This window comes from Mytilus edulis, chromosome 14 (genome assembly GCF_963676685.1).
Source record: "Mytilus edulis chromosome 14, xbMytEdul2.2, whole genome shotgun sequence".
NCBI lineage: Eukaryota > Metazoa > Mollusca > Bivalvia > Mytilida > Mytilidae > Mytilus > Mytilus edulis.
This window is the reverse complement of record NC_092357.1, coordinates 34067630-34090476: the sequence shown is the minus strand read 5'-3', so window position 1 is coordinate 34090476 and position 22847 is coordinate 34067630. Positions and strand designations below refer to the sequence as shown.

Sequence of the window (22847 nt, the reverse complement as noted above, 5' to 3'; positions counted from 1 at the left end):
ACACGAAATCCCAAAATGGAGTGCACAGGTAAATTAAATTAAAACTTTGATAAAAATCGTTATTTCATGATCCTTCCTAACAATTGTAGTCATAAGTATTGAATGCTTCTTTTTGTAACTTCACAGTGTTGAAAAAGCGTTAACGGTGCACATATGTTTTATTTGAAACGCTTACATAAATCCACCAGAAACATTAATATTACTCTTTTATATATTGATTCTCAGAATGTGAAGTTGGTAAATACGGAGCTAATTGTAGTGAGACTTGTTTTAAATGTAAAAACAAGGTGTGTGATCATGAGACAGGGACATGTCTAAATGAATGCAATGCTGGCTTGATAGGAGATCTTTGTAACACAGGTACATTTTGTGTAGGTGCAGTAACGTAAACATGTATCAAAGAAAGCATTGTAATCGGGCTCAAACAGTTTTTGGAATCACAGAATATAATATTTGAAATATGTTTTTATTTACTACCTACACGATCTCGTATTGACTTAAACTACTTATTAGGGTGTAGAATAAGTTAGAGAGAAAAAGAAACAAAAATTATATCGAGCGAATTGAAACATATATTTACCAGAGATCAATAATGTGATTTCAAACTATTATGATACAGTGGTTTGGTACATATGCCCATATAACTTTTTATGTGTTTTTTTTCATAAGAAACTATATCCTGTCTTTAACCTACAGAAGAAAATGCTGTTTGTTATATTATTCGCAAATCTATTTAGTAACGTAAAAATGTCACAGCGATGACTTTGCATCGGACGGTAAAGCATGTGTTTTGGTTCACTTAATATTGTTTCTAACTCATATATATATATAATTGCGATCTTTGAGGGTGTTTGACTGTTAATCAATGTCTCGAATGGGTGATTTTTATTAAAGTTGTAATATTAGTACCAACTAAACAACTGAGACAAATTTACACGTGAGATCAACACGCATTGATCGAAGCAAGTATCGTATGGCAAAGCAACTTTGTTGAAAACAAAAATCACTGAAAGTAGTTTAAAAATAGTCTTGATCGGTTAATGGGTATACATTTCAATAATCTAACAGTCGTGAGCAGTTTCCTAGTTAAAACTATAAAACTCGAACAGTCTTAAAAGTAAGAACAAATTTAAAAGAAACGCAAGCAATCTTTATAATTCTTTGGTCAAGATTGCAACGCTTGAATAACTTGTAAAATCGTTAATGAATTTAACAAAATTTTGACAATTTCTTAATGGATAGAACATTGTCACTTTTTCAAAATATGTTGGTCTAACAATTGAATTTCCATTTTGGCAGTCTACAACCACAGTACCTCTTCGATAACACATATGTTTTTTTCTTAGTTCTTAAAGAAATTGTAATCTTTATGATTTTAGAATGTCCTGACGGTAGATTTGGCATTAATTGTATGTATGATTGCCATTGTCAGAATCGAGAGCCATGTGACAAACACACAGGTAGATGTACTTATTGTCATGATGGATGGATTGGAAAGGCATGTCAACAGAGTAAGTAGTAATTATAACTTCTATATGAGGTAGAACATGTAAAACATGCACAACACATTATTAATTTATTTTGTTGAAGATAAAATAGATGCGTGCAGTCCTAACCTTGACAAAAGTTAACATGGAGCAGACTTGTTGACTGCTTTTTACTTTAACTTGAAAAAATCAAGCAGACAAGCAAGTAAACTTCGTCGTTGGGGACCAGACTTACGGTCTGCTTTTTTAGGACCTGTCATCAGGACTGGTCATAAGCAGACTTGCTCACATTTCTGGTCTGAAGCAGACCTATCCACAGGTCTGCTTCAGACCAGAACTGTGAATAAGTCTGCTTTTGACCAGTCTTGATGACAGGTCTGCCCCAGAAAACTTCCTGACCAGACCTGTAGAAAGGTCTTCTCCTGACCAAGCCTATGGATAGGTCTGCTCCTGACAAGTTTGCTATTTGCTCAAACTAAGGACATACCCGCACATGACAGATTACCTTTTTTATGACTTTTCATATCAAACTTGAGCCTTAAATATGTTAACAATATTCGCAAGTTATTTTACTAGCTAGACTCTACTAAAAACATTTTTTTTTTCATATCATATATTATTATTTAACTATGACTATACAATCACATAGAACTATCACAAAATAAATAAAAGTTTTTCTTTTTAATTAAGGACGTCCCGAAATTACACTCGTTGTGAGCATGAATGAAATAAATCCCACTTGACGTTTAGCTACACATTAAATCAATCATCCGACATAACGTATTTTTTCATGTACAAATGAATTCAGACAAATAGTTTTGTTTTAAACACCATTCTTTAGTGACTGTTCAATATTATAATTACAAAGATGAAATGCTGACACTCTAAATTAATGCGAGAAAGATTTTGCAATCACTGTTTTCCAATATTGCTTCCATCCTGAAATTTAATTTAATTTTATAATTTATTATGCAGCCATATTGATTTACATACTAAAGTGCAAACACGGTCAGTTTTGATTGATAGGTCAAATAAGTTTGTTAAAGAAGTCAGCCAAAGGTATCAACACTACTGATATTTAGTTACGTATCAATATTTTGAACAAAAAGAGGACATGTTGGCACTCTGAATTTATGCAGACAAAGATATGTAGTCAATATGTCTAAATATTGCTGTCATATGTGTAATACAATACATATATATTACTGAATTATCATGGTCATATAGGGATTTAAATGATAAAATTCAAAAATGGTCAGTTTAGGTTGTTGCGGTCAAATAATCTTGTTGTACAAGTCAGCCTGTGGTGTCAAAACAACTGAAATTTTGTAACGTATCAATATACAATAATACTGTATATTGAATAAGAGGAGGACTCGTTGGCACCCTAAAATTTATGCGGACAAAATTTTGTATTTATTGTTATCACATAATACTGACATTTGTATTCTTCATTGAATCCTGGCATTATGATATGGCTGATTTACTATGCGGCTAAACAGATTTACAAAATAAAGTTCAAATATGGTAAGTTTTGGTTGATGCGGTCATATAATGTTGTTATACAAGTCAGCCTAATGTATCAAAACTACTGAAATTTTGTTACGTATCACGAATGAATAAAGGGAGGACATGCTGGCATTCTAAAACTATGCAAACATATTTTAGTTATTGTATTCCAATATTGCTGTCGTTTTATAATACATTGAATCCTGACATAAAAACATTTGCCTTATTTACTATGCATCTAAATAGATCTACGAAATGAAGTGCAAATATGGTAAGTTTTGGTTGATGCGGTTCTTATAATGTTGTTATACAATTCAGCCTAATGTATCAAAACTACTAACATTTTGTTACGTATCAATATATTGAATACAGCGAGGACATGCTGGCACCCTAAAATTATGGGAAAAAGTTTTAAGTTATTGTACTCCAATATTGCTGTAACTTGTATTATACATTGAATCCTGACATAATTATAAAACATATGGCTGATTTGCTATGAAGGTATATAGATTTACATAAAATAGTGTAGCTTGCTTTTACCGTTTGCGAACCTTGTACAAATGCTAACTTAGAATATTAATGCATACACACTTGTATTTTATTTGTGAAAAGTACTAGTATATAACATGTTAATTTTCTTTTACAATCAGGCTTGTTTTTAATGACAGCGTCATTTAATTATGTATTTATATATAAAGGAATTGTACAACATAACTTATACAAGGTCTATAGATAAATCTATGATAAAACACTTATAAGTTATAATTAAACAGTTTGTAATCACTTCATCTATAAAGAAATCCACCAGAAACATTATTTTGTTTTCCTTTAATATGTTTATCATGTTCATTAACAGCATGCGAAGTTGGTAAATATGGAACTAATTGTAACGAGACTTGTTTGAAATGTAAAGCAAATTTGTGTGATCATGAGACTGGACATTGTCTGCATGGATGCATTACTGGCTGGGAAGGATACCTTTGTAATACAAGTGGGTGCACTAACGTACAATTATTATAACACTGAATAATATATTGTAAAAGACAAGACATGTGTTAATGTGTTGAATGCAATATTTACAAATATTCACTAGTAGTTGATTTAAGACCTGTTAATTACCTTAACTACAATAAAGGGTCTGTAAAGGTTTATGTCTCACTGTTCTTGCTACGTTAGATAAGAAAACGTTGTACGAAATAAACAAAGAAGCAACAACATATATCCATTAAAAAAATGACGGCGGTGTTATCAAATATGGTATGCAAAAACAACCTCATTGGTAACGAAATGCACAGATATTAGTTATCTTTTTTTAAAATTCAAACAGTCTTTAACAGTTCGTGGTACATATGCTGAAGAATGAATACCTTATCAAATTTTTAAAGTTTATAAACTGCTCTATTTAAGTCAGCAAGTATGATTGTTTTTCTAAAGGAACACGAAAATTCAACTACATTTGAAATGAGAGGATTCTGCTCACCGGGTTTTAAAATTGATGTAATTGTGTTTTCATTTCCTATAGCTAAAAAATCTAAAAAGGTAGACAATTTTCTTGAAGCACTAGAATATTGAATCTCTATTATTTTTTATCAGCAACAACTCTAAAAATTACAAAATTAAAATAGAAGGTAGTTTTTTACTGACATAATTAAAAAGAAAGAGCAGAAACAATCAAATTTAGTTTTATGTCACAGACCCATGTACATTACAATCTAAATATTTTATCTTTAATGTTTATACAATACATTTTCATGTTTGATATTGTTGACAACAATGAATTATGACCAAATTCTTTAAAATTTATTGATTTATCATAGGTTACACCAATACGTCTGAGAAACATAGTACTTCCAATTTGATAATTGGTAGTGTGGTCGTAGGAATTGTTCTGGTTATAATCATAATCATTGTGTTGACTATTTATCGCTGGTGGAAACGGAAGGGAAGTTCAACAATAGTTTCCGATGTTCCACCAGAAGCAGAAACTGTTTTTGATGGACAATCTGTAAAAAGAGTCAATCATCATTCATCGTCCTTAAGGCTAAGTACCTCTTCCGACGAATCAGTACATTCACTGATTAGTATATGAACAACCTTATCAGACGATTTATACCGAAAATAGTGGACCACATCCATGCAGTACATAAGAGTCCAATGTAAAATAAAATTCAAATTTTAATTGATGACGGGAGAGGTCGTTGGCTTGTTATGTAGAAAAAAAACAATAGTGTTAATGCATGGAAATGAAATTTTGAATTACTGGAACGTTGCTGAAAGGACTATGTGGGGATTGTGATAAATACCGGAGTCAAGTGTACAGCAGACATTGCATTTTAACGTTTTGATTAAGATGTCACGAACTTTTAGTTCACTGTACATGACGATGTGTTCTGTCATGATTCATGTTCATGTTTAATAAAAGAAAAGGAAATTTTGATGGTTTTAAACTGAAGGACTTGCTGTACAAATGTGATTTTTTTACCAATAAAATAGTTTTTGCTTTATAAATGTAACAGTAAATTTGTATAATCAGTGATTATGAAGAATCCCTGAAATCTTCAATGATTATGTAGAATCACTGGCTTGTTTAGGGATTATATATCATCACTAACATTTTCAGGGATTATGTATAGTCACTAGAAGAAAAAAATCAGGGATTATACACAATAACTGAAAGGAAGAAATAGTTTTATTCATAAAGAAAATAAATAAAAGTAAAAAAATCTGTTCTATAAAAACATATTAAAACATAATTATAAACTTAAATTGTAAAATGTTAACCACAATATATCAAAACGATTACCCCAATTTCTTTAAATGTTAGGCACAATATATTAAATTATTGGGCACAATATATTAACATATTGGGCACAAATATGAAAATAATATGCTTCACATCTGCTTTTACCACAATATCCACATTGAAAAAAAACTTTTCCTTCACATATCGAACCAGATTTTTAATGACACGCCTAAGAGAAATAGCGTGTTCAGTAAAAACATCTGAAGGTACCTCCAAAAAGGACAATTAGCAACCTCGAACTGGTTTGAGCAAGACCCCATATTTTGCGGCAAGGCGGTATCCTTTTTAGACTTTTTGTGAACTATTGCCATTATGTTTTTTTTGGGGTTTCTTTTTCGTTCTTACCCTGTGGAATTGCTATGAGAATATAACACCAAATGCCAGCTTCCTCTTAAATTTTGTTCTATTGTCAATCTTTAGTTATACATGTAGATGCGTAAGTTCTTTCAGTTGGAATTTCTTGTTCATTTGAACAAAAACAAAAAACAAAAATAAACTCGACAAAACAGATATTCAATAATCTTCTTCTACCACAAATAAAATGCTCTGTGGATTAGAGTATCCATTTGACGCTGTCTTTTAATAAACAATCAATATTATTATCGCTTTAAAGGGAATTTTGATATTAATAATTTTGAAGTCTTCAACTTTATCTCAAAACCTGCGCTTGTTATATCTTCAAGATCATCCTCTAATATGTACACTGCTCTCAACTTCCTACATGTAATTTATGTTGTGTATGTATTCATGTATATCATCTAATTGTAACAAGACATGATGTATCATATTATAAACAAATATTTACTCACCATATCTTTGAAATTAATCCTTATTGGGAATCAAAATCATTAATCCATTTTATTTATGAATGAACTACACATCCCTTTAACAAATCGCACGTGGTAAATGATCACTCGACCAGAAATTTAATGTAATTGAAATTAACATAACAAAAGACGTGATGTACGATAAAATTGAAACTGCTTAATAAATACAGGTAGCCTTTGTGAGAAATAAATAATGATAAAAACATACTTTATTCAAATAATTATATATGGTGAGAGCTATAGATATATAGATCGATAAGGATTACATGTACAGGTACATTTGTACAAGGATAGATAATATTTATAAAGGTGGATGTTAATAATTTATTGTGGGATTTTTTTTTCTCATTTGCTTTTCCCCGACAAATGAGTCTGTAAAAATGGGGCACCCTTAGTTGTTCCCTGGGCAACTGAGGGCTGATGTAACAGGTGATTATTAATAAAATATGTTAAATATTAAAAAAAAAAAAAAAGATCATCCTCTGTGTATAAAAGCAACATTATTTTATCGTGCAAGGAATATGAAAGGAAAAAATGATAATTTGTCTATATTAATTTTTCTTATCAAACAAAGGATCCTAAAATAATCCCTGAAATCATAATAGGGAATGTGTAAAATAATTATTGAAATCTTCAATGATTATGTAAAATCACTGGTCATTTTCAGGGATAACTTATAATCACTGTTCATTTTCGTGGATTATACATAATAACTAATCATTTTTGTGATTTTACATATTCTCTGAAAAATAAATGAATTCTACATAATCCCTGATTATACAAATTCACTGATTTTAGATTTAAAAAAAGTAAAAACCCCAAAAAAACCTCGTTTAATCTTTAAAATATAAAAAAACAATAAACGAAAACAGCAGAGAATTAATTATTGACTTCTTAGTTAACGTTTGTTTAATCTTCAGATAGTTGTCTTAAGTATAGAATGTCGCTGTTGGTTATCTTTTTCTATAACGTTATTTCCGGGCTTGTATTCTCTATTTTTCTTTTTCTTGATAGAATGTTGCTGCTCACAAGAAAACTATTAAACCATCAATTCAATATCGTGATGTTGAAATAATCCCTTCGTAATTTTAAGGACACACTCTCGGGTTGGTTGACCATTAGGGTATACCAGTTTCACAGATGATATCGGATCTGTTCATCATGTCGTCCGATCCCTTTTCATGAATGTGATCTACCAAAGAGGGGGAGCGACGGACAGAACAAGCAAACTCATAGATTGAAAATAAACTGATTAATTATACTTTTTTTGATTGAGTTAAGTCTGCCAATTGATATTTTATCGTATGTTTTTCTATGTTGTGATGTTATGCTATTGTTTCAGAAAATGGGAGAAGGTTTGGATCCATTAAAACGTTTAATCCCGCTGCAAATGTTTGCACCTGTCCTAAGTCAGGAATCTGATGTACAGTAGTTGTCGTTTGTTTATGTAATATATACGTGTTTCTCGTTTCTCGTTTTGTTTATATAGATTAGACCGTAGGTTTTCCCGTTTGAATGATTTTACACTAGTAGTTTTGGGGCCCTTTATAGCTTGTTGTTCGGTGTGAGCCAAGGCTCCGTGTTGAAGGCCGTACTTTAACCTATAATGGTTTACTTTCTTAATTGTTATTTGGATGGAGAGTTGTCTCATTGGCACTCACACCACATCTTCCTATATCTATTGACAACGCCATGGCTAAAAAAATAAAAGACAAACAGACAAATAAAAGTACACAAGACACAACATAGAAAACTAAAGACTAAGCAACAAAAAACACATCAAAACTGGAGGTGATCTTATTGCTCCGGAAGGGTAAACAGATCCTGCATCAAATGTGGCACCCGTCGTGTTAGTACAAATCCGGTAAATAGTCTTATTCGGTAGTTCACAGTGTTACTATTTACCAGATTTGTAATAACATGAGTAACACTACGGTTGCTACTTGTGGAGCAGGATCTGCTTACCTTTTTAGGGCACCTGAGATCACTATCAGTTGTCTTTTTCTTTTTTAGCCATGGTATTGACATTTTGTTTTCGATTGATGAGTTTGAATGTATCTATGGTATCTTTCGCCCCTCTTTTAATGAAATTGGTCAAAGAAAATTATGATTTGATTAATATGTGCTAGTCTCTAATCCTTTTTAATTTATGTATCATCAGGATGATGAAGATCACGACATATCGACTCACACCAAACATCAATCTATAAAGGACCACCTAAAATGACTAGTGTAAAACCATTAAAACAGGAAAACAAATAATGTATCTTCTAGTTGACACGATATTCCAGGGCTGGTTTTTTTTATTTTACATACGCCATCCCGAATTATCTGATCCTTATCATGCTCATGGAATATTCTTTTCGTAGATGATAACGGATATGCTCAAATTGACGTTATAACAATTCGGTCACCTTTTTACCTGAATGTGACTTTTCGTCTTCGGCTTATCACGGGATTTGTACTCACATAAACAACGATGCCATATGTGGAGCAGGATCTGTTTTCCCTTACAATCCTCCAAAGATTTTATTTTGCGGTGGTCTGTTTTGTGTACCGTTGTTTGTTTTGTTTTTTTTAGCCAAGGCGTTGTCAGATTATTGTAAACTTATGAGTTTTAATGTCCCTTTATTATCCTTTTCCTCTTTTTCCAAATTACTTCAACATTAATACTGTACGTGCTTTGTTAACAAAGCTATCTTATTCGCACAAAATGTGAGGTTTTATCCCAATAAAATGTATATGTTAGCGGCAATAAGTGAAATGAGGCATTCAGCTTAAATCCTAGGCAATAAGCTAACGCCTAGGCAGTAAGTATATTGCCTAAATGATGTTAGGCATTAGTCTTAAATCCTAGGATGTAAGCTTAAATCCTGAAAAATGTGTACAGGCATTAAGCTTAATGCCTAAAATGTAAATGCGAGAAATAAAAGACATTTATTCATTTAAATTAAAATACTTTTTTTTACATAATAACATTATGATAACTGTGGTCTGTTTATCGACACCGTCCTAAGATTAGTCCTATAAGATATTCTCTAGGACAGAAAATATGATATAGTTAGAATCGGTTTACGACATTTATCAGCATGCTGCACATCGAAGCTATCTGAGTGAGGATTATATTAGCTGGGATGTCGTAAGTATTGGCGTAAAAGAAAATAGCAAATGAAAAAAATGAAATATTGTATCAAATTCAACCAAAAACTTTAATTCATAAACCGATTAGTTATTAGAAAATAATTATTATTTTTGAATGAAAGGTTATACATAATTTTCATATTATAATTGTAGATCTAAACCCTTTGAAACAAAATATAAGTAAAAAAATATAACTTTTTATATAAGAATTGAACAAAATAGTTGTAAATAGTTAAAATTAAATATACAATCGGTAAAATAATTCTATGCTTTGAGGGACCTGAATTCGAAGCGTCACAGTTTCATACTTAAAAGTTCATAGGAAAATCTCATGCATCTTTCATATAAATACTGAATACTGCAACTAATCTATTTTATTACTGCAAATGTTAACGTTTGAAAATGAGTAGAAGAAAAAATCGAATTTCACCGATTTTAACGATGCAAAAGTACAGGGCCCAGTGTCATCCTAAATATCAAAAAAGAAGATGTGGCATGATTGCCAATATGACAAATCTCCACAAGAGACCAGAAATAAATGAACAAATAAAATATGTTATTTATTTTAAAATGCATCAAATAATAATTAAGAAATATAAAAACTTGATGGAAATTTGTGTTAAAAAATCATTTTGTTATCACAAATTGTGGAACTATTAACAATAAAAGACAATTTACTTATTCAATAAAAAAAATAGAAAAAGGTGTGCTAAAAACAATCATATCTTAATTTGTTTTTTTTTTTTCAATTGGATACAATTACTTTTTTTTTTAAAGTCTTTTGATACTAATTAATACCACACAAACATAAAATAAATATTAGTTATTCTGTTTTTCAAAATTACTAAATAAAATTACTAAATTTGTAGATCTGTCAAATGAATGTATATTCATAAATGTAGAATTAGAAATAAAATTAAAATACTACTCTTTATCAAGAATAAATCACCCAATATGCATAAATTCCAGAGTTTACTTATTGCCTAAAATTATGTTCGGCAATAGGATGAGTAATCATCATCAGATTTCAGGCAATAAGCTTAATGCCTGAAAATTTCAGGCAATAACTTAATGCCTGGGCGTTAGCTTATTGCCTAGGATTTAAGCTTAATGCCTAATTTTACTTATTGCCGCTAACATATATATGTCAACTTCTTGTAGGTTGCATTTTGAAAATACAGCTGTTTCTCAAAACACGCCTCTTTTGGGAGATCTTGAATATTTATAGAAAATTAATTTTGTTTTCATACTGGTTCCCATTTAAGCTCTCTGTGTTCCATCTCACAGATACATAACTTGGGAATGTTACCAGTAAATAGATATGTGCATATTGTTTACATTGAAATTTGTGGTAACCTCTCATTCAAGGTAGGGGTAGTTAAGAAAATTAGTGTTAATTTAAACTCTGAGAAGTTCTGGGCATATAAACGTTGAAAATATGCGGCACAGCCCAATATTTTGACCTTTGAAAAAAATTGTGGGGCATATGAACTTTCAATTCTAGGATAAGATTTTTTTCAAAACTTGAAAGTAAAAGTGGTATAGATTTAGCCGTAAAAGGAGTTACTATTGCATTGTCAATATTTACAAAAATGAAACCTATAATCATTTTATGATACATTGTTATCAAAATATCATATAATCACCTTGCTATTAGTTTTTAGTTATAAAATATGTAAATGTAGTAATCGTACATGTACTTCATTGTGGGGAAAGGAAACAGCCAAACATACATCAAATGTTTCGTACGCTTCGACATACGGAAATGTTGTATTTGTGGTATTAGAATAAAATATGTCATTCTTCTCATGCTGTATGCTCATTTAAGGGGCTCGCGGGTGTAAATCAATTTTTTCTAAATATAGGATTTCATTATTTTTGTCTATAAATAAACTTTATCCTTTACCATGTTTACTGAATGGAAACATTAAAATATGGAGCTTTTTCAATGATTTATACATTTTAAAAGTCATCTGGGCCAAAACGAAAAGTTTTGTTTTTTTGTTGATTTTTGTACAATATCATAAAGTAACAACCAATAGAGTATTATATAAAATGTGTAATGAAAAAACAAATGTTTCAATTTGTGCTGATTTTTTTGTACCCTCGAGTCTCCTTAAGGGGGCTCGCGGGTATAGATCAATTTTTTTTTCTTATATAGGATTTCGCTTTATTTTTTCATAATTGAACTTTAGCATATAGTTACTTAATAGAAAAATGAAATTAAAAATGGGGTCACCGTTCATTTACGCTCACAATCTGCCTCCGAAAGAAGCATACATTTTTGTTAATGTCCTTTTTTCTCCTGAACTAATAGGAGATAGTTATCAAAAGTACCAGGATTATAATTTTATACGCCAGACGCGCGTTTCGTCTACATAAGACTCATCAGTGACGCTCATATCAAAATAGAAATAGAGGTAATACCAAAATAAAAAAAAAATACACAAATTGCTTAAATTTTTCAATTACTTAGTTTATGTGCATTTTTTAATAAATATAGGTCAACGATGAGTTAAAAAAAGTATTTCAATTTTAATGCAAAAAAATAGCATTTTGGTACCAAAGGGAGATAATTTGGGACTTTTTCAATGACATAAACATTTTAAAAGGCATCTGCGGCCAAACTGAATCGATTTTTGTTGTTGTTTTTTTTGTACCATATCATAAAGTAATAACTAATAGTGTAATAAATAAAATGTGTAATGAGAAAACAAATGTTGAATTTTTTGCTGAAATTTTTGTACCTGCGAACATCAGTCTTTTGTTAAGGATAACACTTGGTGAGAAAGCAGTTATTCTGTTAAAAAGATTGTAATAAGAAAAGAAAATTTCAAAAGTGTGTATATGCTGTATTTTAAAAAAAGAAATTGACATTACGCTGTAATTATGTATTTTTTCATAATAAGGCTGTTAATTATAGAAATAAATGTTAATAACAAATTTTTGACAATGTGTTTTCAACTGTGACCTTTAAAGTATTGATGGTTTCTTTAGGTGTCAATGAATGAACATTTTACTCATGAATACAACAGAATTAACTAGGTTTTTTACTATTCTATTCAAAACTAAAATAGAAATTCTCAAAACTAGGTAATTATCCCTTAAGTGCCTCAAAATGCAGAACGCAGAAATGGTTATTTAACAAAAATCTCAATGCAGGGATATCATACCAAATATGCCAAATAATTGAAAAGGAATCAATCGAAAAAAAAACACACCTAAGAAAATGTTTTAGCTTCAAAACGAGGCAGTGTAAACATCCAGGTTTACTATATCCGCAGAAGAATAAAGAAAAATGCCACCTTCGCCCGGAAATGCTACCATTACTCTCTTACTTGAAATCAAATGCGCAATTTCACCCAACTTATTTTTAAAATGTTCGATGCTATATATAATGGTGCAAATTGTAATTAACATCCAGATTTGGATTAAAAATATCGTGTGCGTCATTAATTATTTTCACTGGATGCAAAGCATGTCAACAAAACAAAATACAAGCCGTTTAGGTAAAGTAAATTTCAACCACATATGTGAACAAAAATAACTTCAAAATGAGTCATAATAACTATCCAGTTTTACGATATGCACAGAGCAGTGGAGAAAAAGCTAGTACAACTGCCCCTCACTTGAAACGAATTCTGCATATTGACCTATTTACATAGATACATTCAATGACATACCGGTGCCAGTTTTGATTTCTATCGAAATTGATTTAGAAATAACACAGGTTAAACATGTTTATGAGATCTAAACCCTCCCCATATACCTCTAGCCAATGTTGAAAAGTAAACGCATAACAATACGCACATCAAAATTCAGTTCAAGAGAAGTCCGAGTCTGATGTCAGAAGATGTAACCAAAGAAAATAAAGAAAATAACAATAATACATGAATAACAACAGACTACCAGCGGTTAACTGACATGCCAGCTCCAGACTTCAATTAAACTGATTGAAAGATTATGTCTTCATCATATGAATATCAGGCACAATTCTTTCCGTTAAGGGTTTAGTATCATACCATCATAGCCTATATGAGAATATGGAACGCCAAAACTGTCTTGTTATGACCATTTTTCATTATATGATGTGCATTTACCTTTATATGATGTGAACTTGTCATTATATGATGTGCACTTACCTTTATATGATGTGCACTTGTCATTATATGATGTGCACTTACCTTTATATGATGTGCACTTGTCATTATATGACGTGCAAATATGCTTATATTATGTGCAAGTATCTTTATATGATGTCCAAACATCTTTATATGATGTGCAAATATCTTTATATGATGTGCATAAATACTTATATGATGTGCAAATGTTTTTATATGATGTGCATACATACTTATATGATGTGCAAATGTACTTATATGATGTGCAAATGTACTCATATGCTGTGCAAATGTACTTATATGATGTGCAAATGTCCTTATATGATGTGCAAATATACTTATATGATGTGCAAATATCCTTATATGATGTGCATTTTCCCTTATATTATGTGCAAACATCTTTATATGATGTGGTTGTTTCATTATATTATGTGCTTGTAATCTTATATCATGTGGTTCGGTTAACTTCATTATATGATGTCGAAACGTCATTATATGATGTGCTTTCATCGTCGTTATGGTCAATGAACATGATTACATTAGAATGATTACTGTCTACGTCATAACTGATTCCGATCTGCTTCTGCAGAATTGATATAAACCCGGATCAAATCTAAAGTTATTTAAAAATAGAAAAACCTTGACATGTTTGTTCCTCGATTTAAGATGAAAAAAAATCACACCAAATATTGATGGAAAATTGTCAAATTATGAATTTTCAATCGATGGGTCTACAATAATGAATATACGGGATCTACAATGATGAGCATACAGTTAACTTATTACGTTTTAGAAATAGATCTTTAATCTTTTAAGCGAAAGTGCATTTTTAAGATAAAGTGAGACAGTGCATTTTAACAAAAATTAACGTTTCCAACATTTCGGCGGAAGATTAAGATCAATTAATGCAGGAACTAGAAGAAGAATTTCCCGGCAGCGGCGAAAATATGATAAAACAAAGTGTGTGGCTCTTATTTATAGCTTCCTGTTCGGTTTGAGTAAAATCTCCGTGTTGAAGGCCGTAATTTAACCAATAATTGTTTAACTTTTACACATTATGACTTAGATGTAGAGTTGTCTCATTGGCACTCATATCATATCTTCCTATTTCTATTCATTGCAAAAAACACCAATGAACTCAAAGTCAATTTTAAAAACATTTTATAATGATAGCTACAAAATTATCCTCTCTTGTATATACAATTATACCGGTATGGATGATTGGTTGATTAATTTGTTGATTGATTGCTTTTAAACGCCACTTTCAACACGATCATGCTACTTCGTGGCAGTGAGTTTATATAGATGGAGGAAGCCGAAGTCCCCGGAAAGAAACACCGACTTTCGGAAAAACTAATAATTCTATTCAATTGAGATAGGAGTCGAGCTTAACTGCCACGTGTGGGATTCGAACTTACAACCTACATGTAAGTGTTGACAGGCTAGATACTCGGACCACTCGGCCACCGAGCCAACCCCCCCCCCCCCCCAAAAAAAAAAGAAAAAAAAAGGAATGAAAGGAGATATGGGATGACCTTCAACTCGGTGCATGACATTTGCTTGCATCTTTTTATTATGTTTTCATGCATTTATTGCACACTTACATGATTATGAATGTATGCTTGACGTCCAGAGGAAAATTGATATATAAAAGACTATGTGGTATGATTGCCAATGAGACAACTCTCCACAATACACCAAATGACACAGAAATTAACAACTATAGGTCACCGTACGGCCTTCAACATAGAGCAAAGCCCATACCGCATAATCAGCTATAAAAGGCCCCGAAATGACAAATGTTAAACAATTCAAACGAGAAAACTAACGGCATAATGTATGTACAAAAAATGAACGAAGAACAAATACTGGTATGTAACACATCAACATACGACAACCACTGAATTACAGGCTCCTGACTTGGGACAGGTGCATATTCGTATGGGAACATATTAATGTGAAATGAATATTAACCCTGTTTTGTAATAGCCCGACCCCCTGAGTCGGATTTTTAACATGCTACTTCGCAGAAATCCATTTCAGCTTACGGTGTTACCCGGACAGATTATTCTGATTCCGAGCCGAACAAGTCTTTGATTTTACTCCTTAATTTAGCAGGGAAGCATCAAATACCAATTTAAAATTCTTTGGTTTTAAACCGGCCGGAATTCGCACCTACGACCAGCAACACTAGAGGCTAACATGCTACCATGAAAGCACCGCCACTAGACAGTTTCTCGTAATATAAAAGGAAATCCGTTCAGATATACAACTCCGTAAACAGGGCTAACATACTGACCATTGATTTTTTTGGGGTGATTGCGGGGGAAAGGGGGCATGTTTTTTTGTAAATGTTTGATTCCAAGTTTCTTGAAAGATATTTTATCTTTTTCAGGAGGGAATCAAAATAATTGTTTCCATTAAAATGAGAGAAAAAATAAAACAATAATGAAATTAAAAAAAAAACATATTATTTTAAAGTTGAAAAATATGTTTGTCCTGGAACAAGAAAGTACACGTCCTCCTGCCCACACTTCATGTTGACCGTTGACCGTGGGGGCATTCCGATGTATTGTCGCAACAGAGATTTGACTTTCGATTTTGACTGGTACATGTAACCGATCGTATAAAAACGCAGACATAATCGAGTGCAAAATAACATTCCTTGTCGCTTCAAGTAATACTCATTAAAACATTTTTTTAGAACATATTAAATTAATAATATGAAAATTTTGCGTCGTTAGAAATATATTATACATTTGTAAGTAATATATATGCACACGTACAGAACAATTGTGTCAACGCATGCGGAAGAATATCTCAAAAACGTTTATGCGGGAAAAATGAATGCCTACATAAATCCAAACTATTAGAAAATCCGAATTATTACAGAAGAGTTTTCACCATGCACTTGCACTGCACTATTATTAGAATAAAAGAATAGAATGCTATAGCATTTGGATCAAAATTATGTAAAACTATACATGTAACTGTTATATACAAATATTAATTTAATATATAACAACAAACCAGAGTATACTGATTTGTATCACTACAATATAATTGTGATTACGGTGAGGTTGAATTCCCTGTCATTTATTCATCATCCAAGCACGAACTTGTCTCAGAAAAAAATATATCTCTGTAAGTTAACCTCACTTTCAGGTATTGAGATGTGATTTTCTTTTAGACAAGTGCGTGTGACCATCCACGAGAACTTGCGGTCATCCGATGTTCAGTACTTTAGTCCTTTGATACTGTTTGTTCTAGTAAATATTACATCAGCCAATGAAATTCAGCCTTCACATTTTTGAAGGTGTATATAAATCCGACAAAACCGAGAATCCCAATGGTGACCTTTAAACAGAAAATAGAATGGAGCGTTTTCAGATCCGCGTAAGCATAGCTTGGACACACAATATCTGTAATTTAATTAGATTTGTGTCTGAATGAACATAAAAACACTGTATTTATTTTTTGTTTACTGAGGCCTGGTGGTCTCTGACAGATAGAGAGTTGTGTTTTCAATTTTTCTAAGTGAAGATTTACGGCGGTGACTTTTAATATTTTGCGTTTATCTTTAAAACTACAATAGATTAAAAAAAATAATAGTGCAATGTGTCTGAATTTATTCTATGGTAAATTTTAAGGTCCCATTTAGGGCAATTTTGGTTCTTATGAGTTTTGTTGTTTTATTGCCTATTATCTTGATACTTATTTATAAACCTTTTCTTAGCAAAATAGTTTTCTCGTCTGAATTGTTTTACATTATCATCATGGGGCCTTTTATACTGACTATGCGGTATGGGCTTTGCTCATTGTTGAAGGCCTTACGGTTACCTATCGTTGTTAATTTCTGTGTCATTTTGGTCTCTTGTGGAGAGTTGTCTCATTGGCAATCATACCACATCTTCTTTTTTTATATTATAAGAACAGATTTAAAAATAAGTAAATTATAATTATTGTCATTTTCAATTTTCATCATTGGTGGTGGGGACGGGGTAGGAAAGATGGGAATTCCTCTAATTTTTTTCCAATTCATTACCGTGAAATAGGAAAAAAACAACACAATCAAAGACATAAACTTTACACCCCCCCTCCCCACCCCCCTAAAAACCCCACCAGAGAACAATTACACACACCTTTCTCAATACATTTGTTCTTAATAACAAAACAAAAAACCGCATTAAATTCCTTTTGCATTTATAATTTATATAAGTTTAAAATAGCACGTCAATAGTGGATCTAGAACTTCAAGTGTGGAAGTTGTTTGCGACTTGGAATTTAATTTGGATATGCCGGTTATGGTCTCATTGATATTTATCACTCCTTCATTCAATATTACTATTTTCAGATGAAACCATACTCTGCTAGAAGAAATTATTTGTTGAAAAAAATAAGGATTTAGATTTTAACAGATGAGGCTAGCGGAGCTAGGCGTAAAATTGACGTCTTTCGAGTCAAAACTATTAATTTTTACTGGGGAGGGGGGGAGTACGATGATGGTCGAACCCTAAAGAGTTAGGGCAAGTATGGACATAACCATTCCAGCTTTATACAGGTCTGAATTTGAATTAATTCATTATTTAATAACTGACAAATCATAGGTTTATGACACATAATAAATGTAGTCTAAGATTTTCAAAAGTTGAAATTGGGCAATTACCTATTATATTGTCCAATATCCGAAATCTAAATATATTGCTAGATTCAACATATCAAAGAACCCTAAGAATTGCTTGTTTTAAGTGCTGTTTTGGCCCCTTATTTCTAAAAAGTTTTTGTCTGGCAACAAAGTATTTACGCACAACGAACACATCGCAAAAACATTATACTGCGTCAAATCTATAAATATAAACAATTGAATACCACCATTTTATTTAAAAAAAAATCAAAATTAAAGGCTCCTTTAATTTCTCCCTATCCCCTCTTTATGGGGGTTGCAAATGACCGGTCCATTATATTGGTCATTACCCTATCAATGTCCGGTTTTTGTCCATTTTTGAGTCTTTCTTCAGAAAAGTGATATATAAAGACAAACTTCCACAGCTAAAATGATCAGCAAAGCAAACTTTACAAAACAATGAACATACTGGAAATTCATGTATTTACTTCTTTAAAAAAAAAAAGCCGCTAACGCAAGGTATAAAGATATTGTCAAATATAAGCCTAGTACAATGAGCATAGAGCATGGCATAAAAGAATCATTTCTTTAATTTAATAACTTTAACTGTATGCCCATTATTGCAGACCTCGTATGTTCATTAATGTAGACCCATTGATTAAAACTAAACTTTGCAATTCACAATTTGACAATTTTCCAATACTTACTGAATATCTGGTGTGATTTTTTCATCTTAAATCGAGGAATAAACATGTCAAGGTTTTTTTGTTTTTTTTCCATCTCAACCATTTTCCAAACGATAGCTACAGATTTGATCCGGGTTTATATTTATTCTGCAGAAGCAGATCGGAATCAGTTATGACGTAGACAGTAATCATTCTAATCGTAATCATGTTCATTGACCATAACGACGATGAAAGCACATCATATAATGACATTTCGACATCATATAATGAAGTTAACCGAACCACATGATATAAGATTACAAGCACATAATATAATGACACAACCACATCATATAAAGATGTTTGCACATAATATAAGGGAAAATGCACATCATATAAGGGTGTTTGCACATCATATAAGGATGTTTGCACATCATATAAGGATGTTTGCACATCATATAAGGATGTTTGCACATCATATAAGTATAACTGCACATCATATAAGTACATTTGCACATTATATAAGTATATGTGCACATCATAAAAGGATATTTGCGCATCATATAAGAATGTTTGCACATCATATAAGTATGCTTGCACATCATATAAGAACATTTGCACATCATATAAGTATTTATGCACATCATATAAGTATATTTGCACATCATATAGAGATGTTTGGACATCATATATAGATACTTGCACATAATATAAGCATATTTGCACGTCATATAAAGGTGTTTGCACATCATATAATGACAAGTGCACATCATGTAAAGGTAAATGCACATCATATAATGACAAGTGCACATCATATAAAGGTAAATGCACATCATATAATGAAAATGGTCATAACAAGACAGTTTTGGCGTTCCATATGAGAAGAATATAACCCGTGTCATGCCATCAACTGTTTTTTAAATAAATGTGTTTAGTTCCGATGCAAAGACCCTATAAGTGAATCAATATGAACGCCATTATATGCAATCTTTAATGACCTGACAACAGTATCGTAACTGTATCCCTTCTTAATAAGTGTATTTAAGGCTGTGTTAGTTTCTGAGGTGAATAGTGACTTTTTTGTGCTTTATAAAGAATATTTCCATAAAAAATTGGATGTGAAATACCTGAACGTATAAGGAGTCTGCATGTTGAGCTATATCTACAAATGACGTCCTTATACCGATGATAAAATTTAGTAAATGTTTTGACTAGTGTGTGATATCGAAAACCCTGGTGTAATAATTTTTCAGTAATACATAAATTTCTCTCGTTGAAATCTAAAACATTGTTCCATACACGAGTGAATCGTACACGTTGAGATATATAAACACCGTAAGATAGTGAAAAGGGAACGTCACCATCTAAAAATGGACAATTAACGATAGGAAATGAGAAATCATCTCTTTTATCCTAAATTTTAGTATTAAGCTTTCCTTTACTGATATAGATATCAAGATCGAGGAAAGGGCAGTGGCCATTGTTAGTTTAAGCTTTATTTAAAGTAAGTTCAACAGGATGCTTTAGTATACAGGTTTTATATGTAGGTTTTTCTTTTTCTTTTTCTTTTTTTTATTGTACCTTCTGTCCTTTCAAGGTAATATGTAATTACACTTATCATTATGATAACTTTTACTTTAATTAAATTATATTTTACAATTTATACGTATACATCGTATCTTGACAATTATTTCGGATCTACTCTGCGATTCTGGTTAACAATAAATAAAATTAAGAATGAAAATGGGGAATGTGTCAAATCGATAACAACCCGACTATATAGCAGACAACACGTAAACAACAAATGGCATTTGCTATAAAAATAAAACATACAGGAAAGACAGGTTATGAAAGTTTCATATTCAAAATAGTATTATGTCATTTTGTTATTTTCAAACAATAATAGATTCGCATGAACATGTTTAATAAAATTTGCCGAACTGGATTAAATTGATCTATTAACGTTTTGCATGTGATTTGAACAGATTTTTTGTCAATATTTATAAGACTATCGTACTTATTTTGTCATTTCTCTTTCAATTTGTATATTGCATAGCAAACCAAATTATAAAATATGATTGTATATGAGAATTATATAAACATATATTGGGTTGCACTAGTGAACTAAACTAACCTATATAAAATGCCGCTTTCAGTGATGTCCAATATTTTGACCTCCTGTAAGATGATCTCCAAATAATTTTTTAAAACGCTCTTATTTTACAGGTAATTTAAAACGTAGACCTAAAGGTTTCTCGTTCTTCGAAGCAGTTCTGTAATTTGCACGTGCTTTATTTGTCGTACTCATGAAAAGTAAATTCTATGTTGCAAACATCAAAACTTAAAAAATGATAGAAAAAAACTCATACGATTCATTCTCTTGAGTCTTGCATAATCTTTGAATCGAACAAACGCAGATTTAATAGTAATTGCAGAATTGCATGTTAATATAGCATCAAATTGAAATATAAGTCATCAAATTTTCCATTGTGGTGTCAGATATTTTTTTTATTGTTATGTTAAAATTTTATGGTAACTGTTGTGATGTCAAGTAATGGATGACAAATAGTTATAAGGTTTATTATAAGCCCTGACTATTGTCTACATTTTCCTGTTAAATGGATCTAATCAAATATATAGTGCCCTACTTAACAGATTCGAATAAAAACAAATAAACACGTACAATTTTGATAGGATGTTATCCCATTAAACAAATCAATATTGTTGAGTTCCGATTTCCTTGACATGAATGACATGAATAAAATTGCAGCTTTTTATCGAAATAAAAAATAATGAAAAAAACAACATGTGAATTGATTTTATTAGTGTCCATCCATTGTTATTGCTATTGCTATTGGAGGAATGTGTAATGATTTCTCAGGCAAGTAACTGTTTACAACCTTTGTAAAGCTCATTTATTGTAAAATCGTTTTGTTCGTGCTTTTCATTCAATATTCCAAACATTTCATCGCATTTATACAGACAAAATGAAATGAAAAAAAGTTAACACGTATTGGTGCTAAATACTAAAATAAGATACAAAAGAGGGACGATAGATACCAAGGGGACAGTCAAACTCATTAATCTAAAACAAACTAACAACGCCATGACTCTAAATTAAAAAGACAAACAATTGTCACAGGGGTCATACCAAATAAACAGTATTCTAGTATCTAAACTAAACTGGAAAACAAATACTGGAATTAAGATCAATTATCACTGGAGAAAAGTTCATTATTTACACAGATAATACTTCAGTTCAGCTTTTTCTATATTGTTTCAGAGACTACACCTTTTTTGAATAAGAGATTTCACATCATTTTGTTTAAATGTAGTTTTCTTGACCAACAAAACCCTTTAGATTTCCCCAAATAAGTTCAATAGGGTTAAACTCGCAGTAATATGGTGGGAGTCTTAGATCTTCATACCCTTTCTTTTTCAAAAAATCATCAACCTTGTAGACAGGGTCAATTGTTTTGACTGGTTCAAATAAGCTTCTATCATTGGCTACTAGCCGTCACATACCATACGCACATGGACTGACTTTTAATCCAAGTTTGACCAAGTAAAACACATCGTTTTTGGTGGATACGATGTAAAAATATGCTACTTTAAGATAACGAACTTGATGTCAGATGACGATGTTACATATGTGTCGTCATGTCAGCTC

General features: G+C 31.4%; 1 protein-coding gene across 1 annotated transcript; it reads left to right on the top strand.

Moving 5' to 3' along the window:
• The first annotated feature begins 213 nt into the window (after positions 1-213).
• Positions 214-7437, top strand: LOC139502554 (multiple epidermal growth factor-like domains protein 10). Its single transcript, XM_071292053.1, has 4 exons — positions 214-360; positions 1380-1511; positions 3853-3987; positions 4814-7437. Exons 2-4 carry the CDS (start codon positions 1412-1414, stop codon positions 5083-5085), a joined length of 507 nt encoding a protein of 168 aa, XP_071148154.1. The 5' UTR covers positions 214-360; positions 1380-1411; the 3' UTR covers positions 5086-7437.
• Positions 7438-22847: the final 15410 nt, after the last annotated feature.

Excerpts from the sequence above, each read along its gene's own strand:
- LOC139502554 (XM_071292053.1), top strand. The coding sequence starts at position 1,412 with ATGTATGATTGCCATTGTCAGAATCGAGAGCCATGTGACAAACACACA. Across the intron at positions 1,512-3,852 it reads TGGAAAGGCATGTCAACAGA|CATGCGAAGTTGGTAAATAT; the intron begins GTAAGTAGTAAT and ends GTTCATTAACAG. Across the intron at positions 3,988-4,813 it reads AGGATACCTTTGTAATACAA|GTTACACCAATACGTCTGAG; the intron begins GTGGGTGCACTA and ends GATTTATCATAG.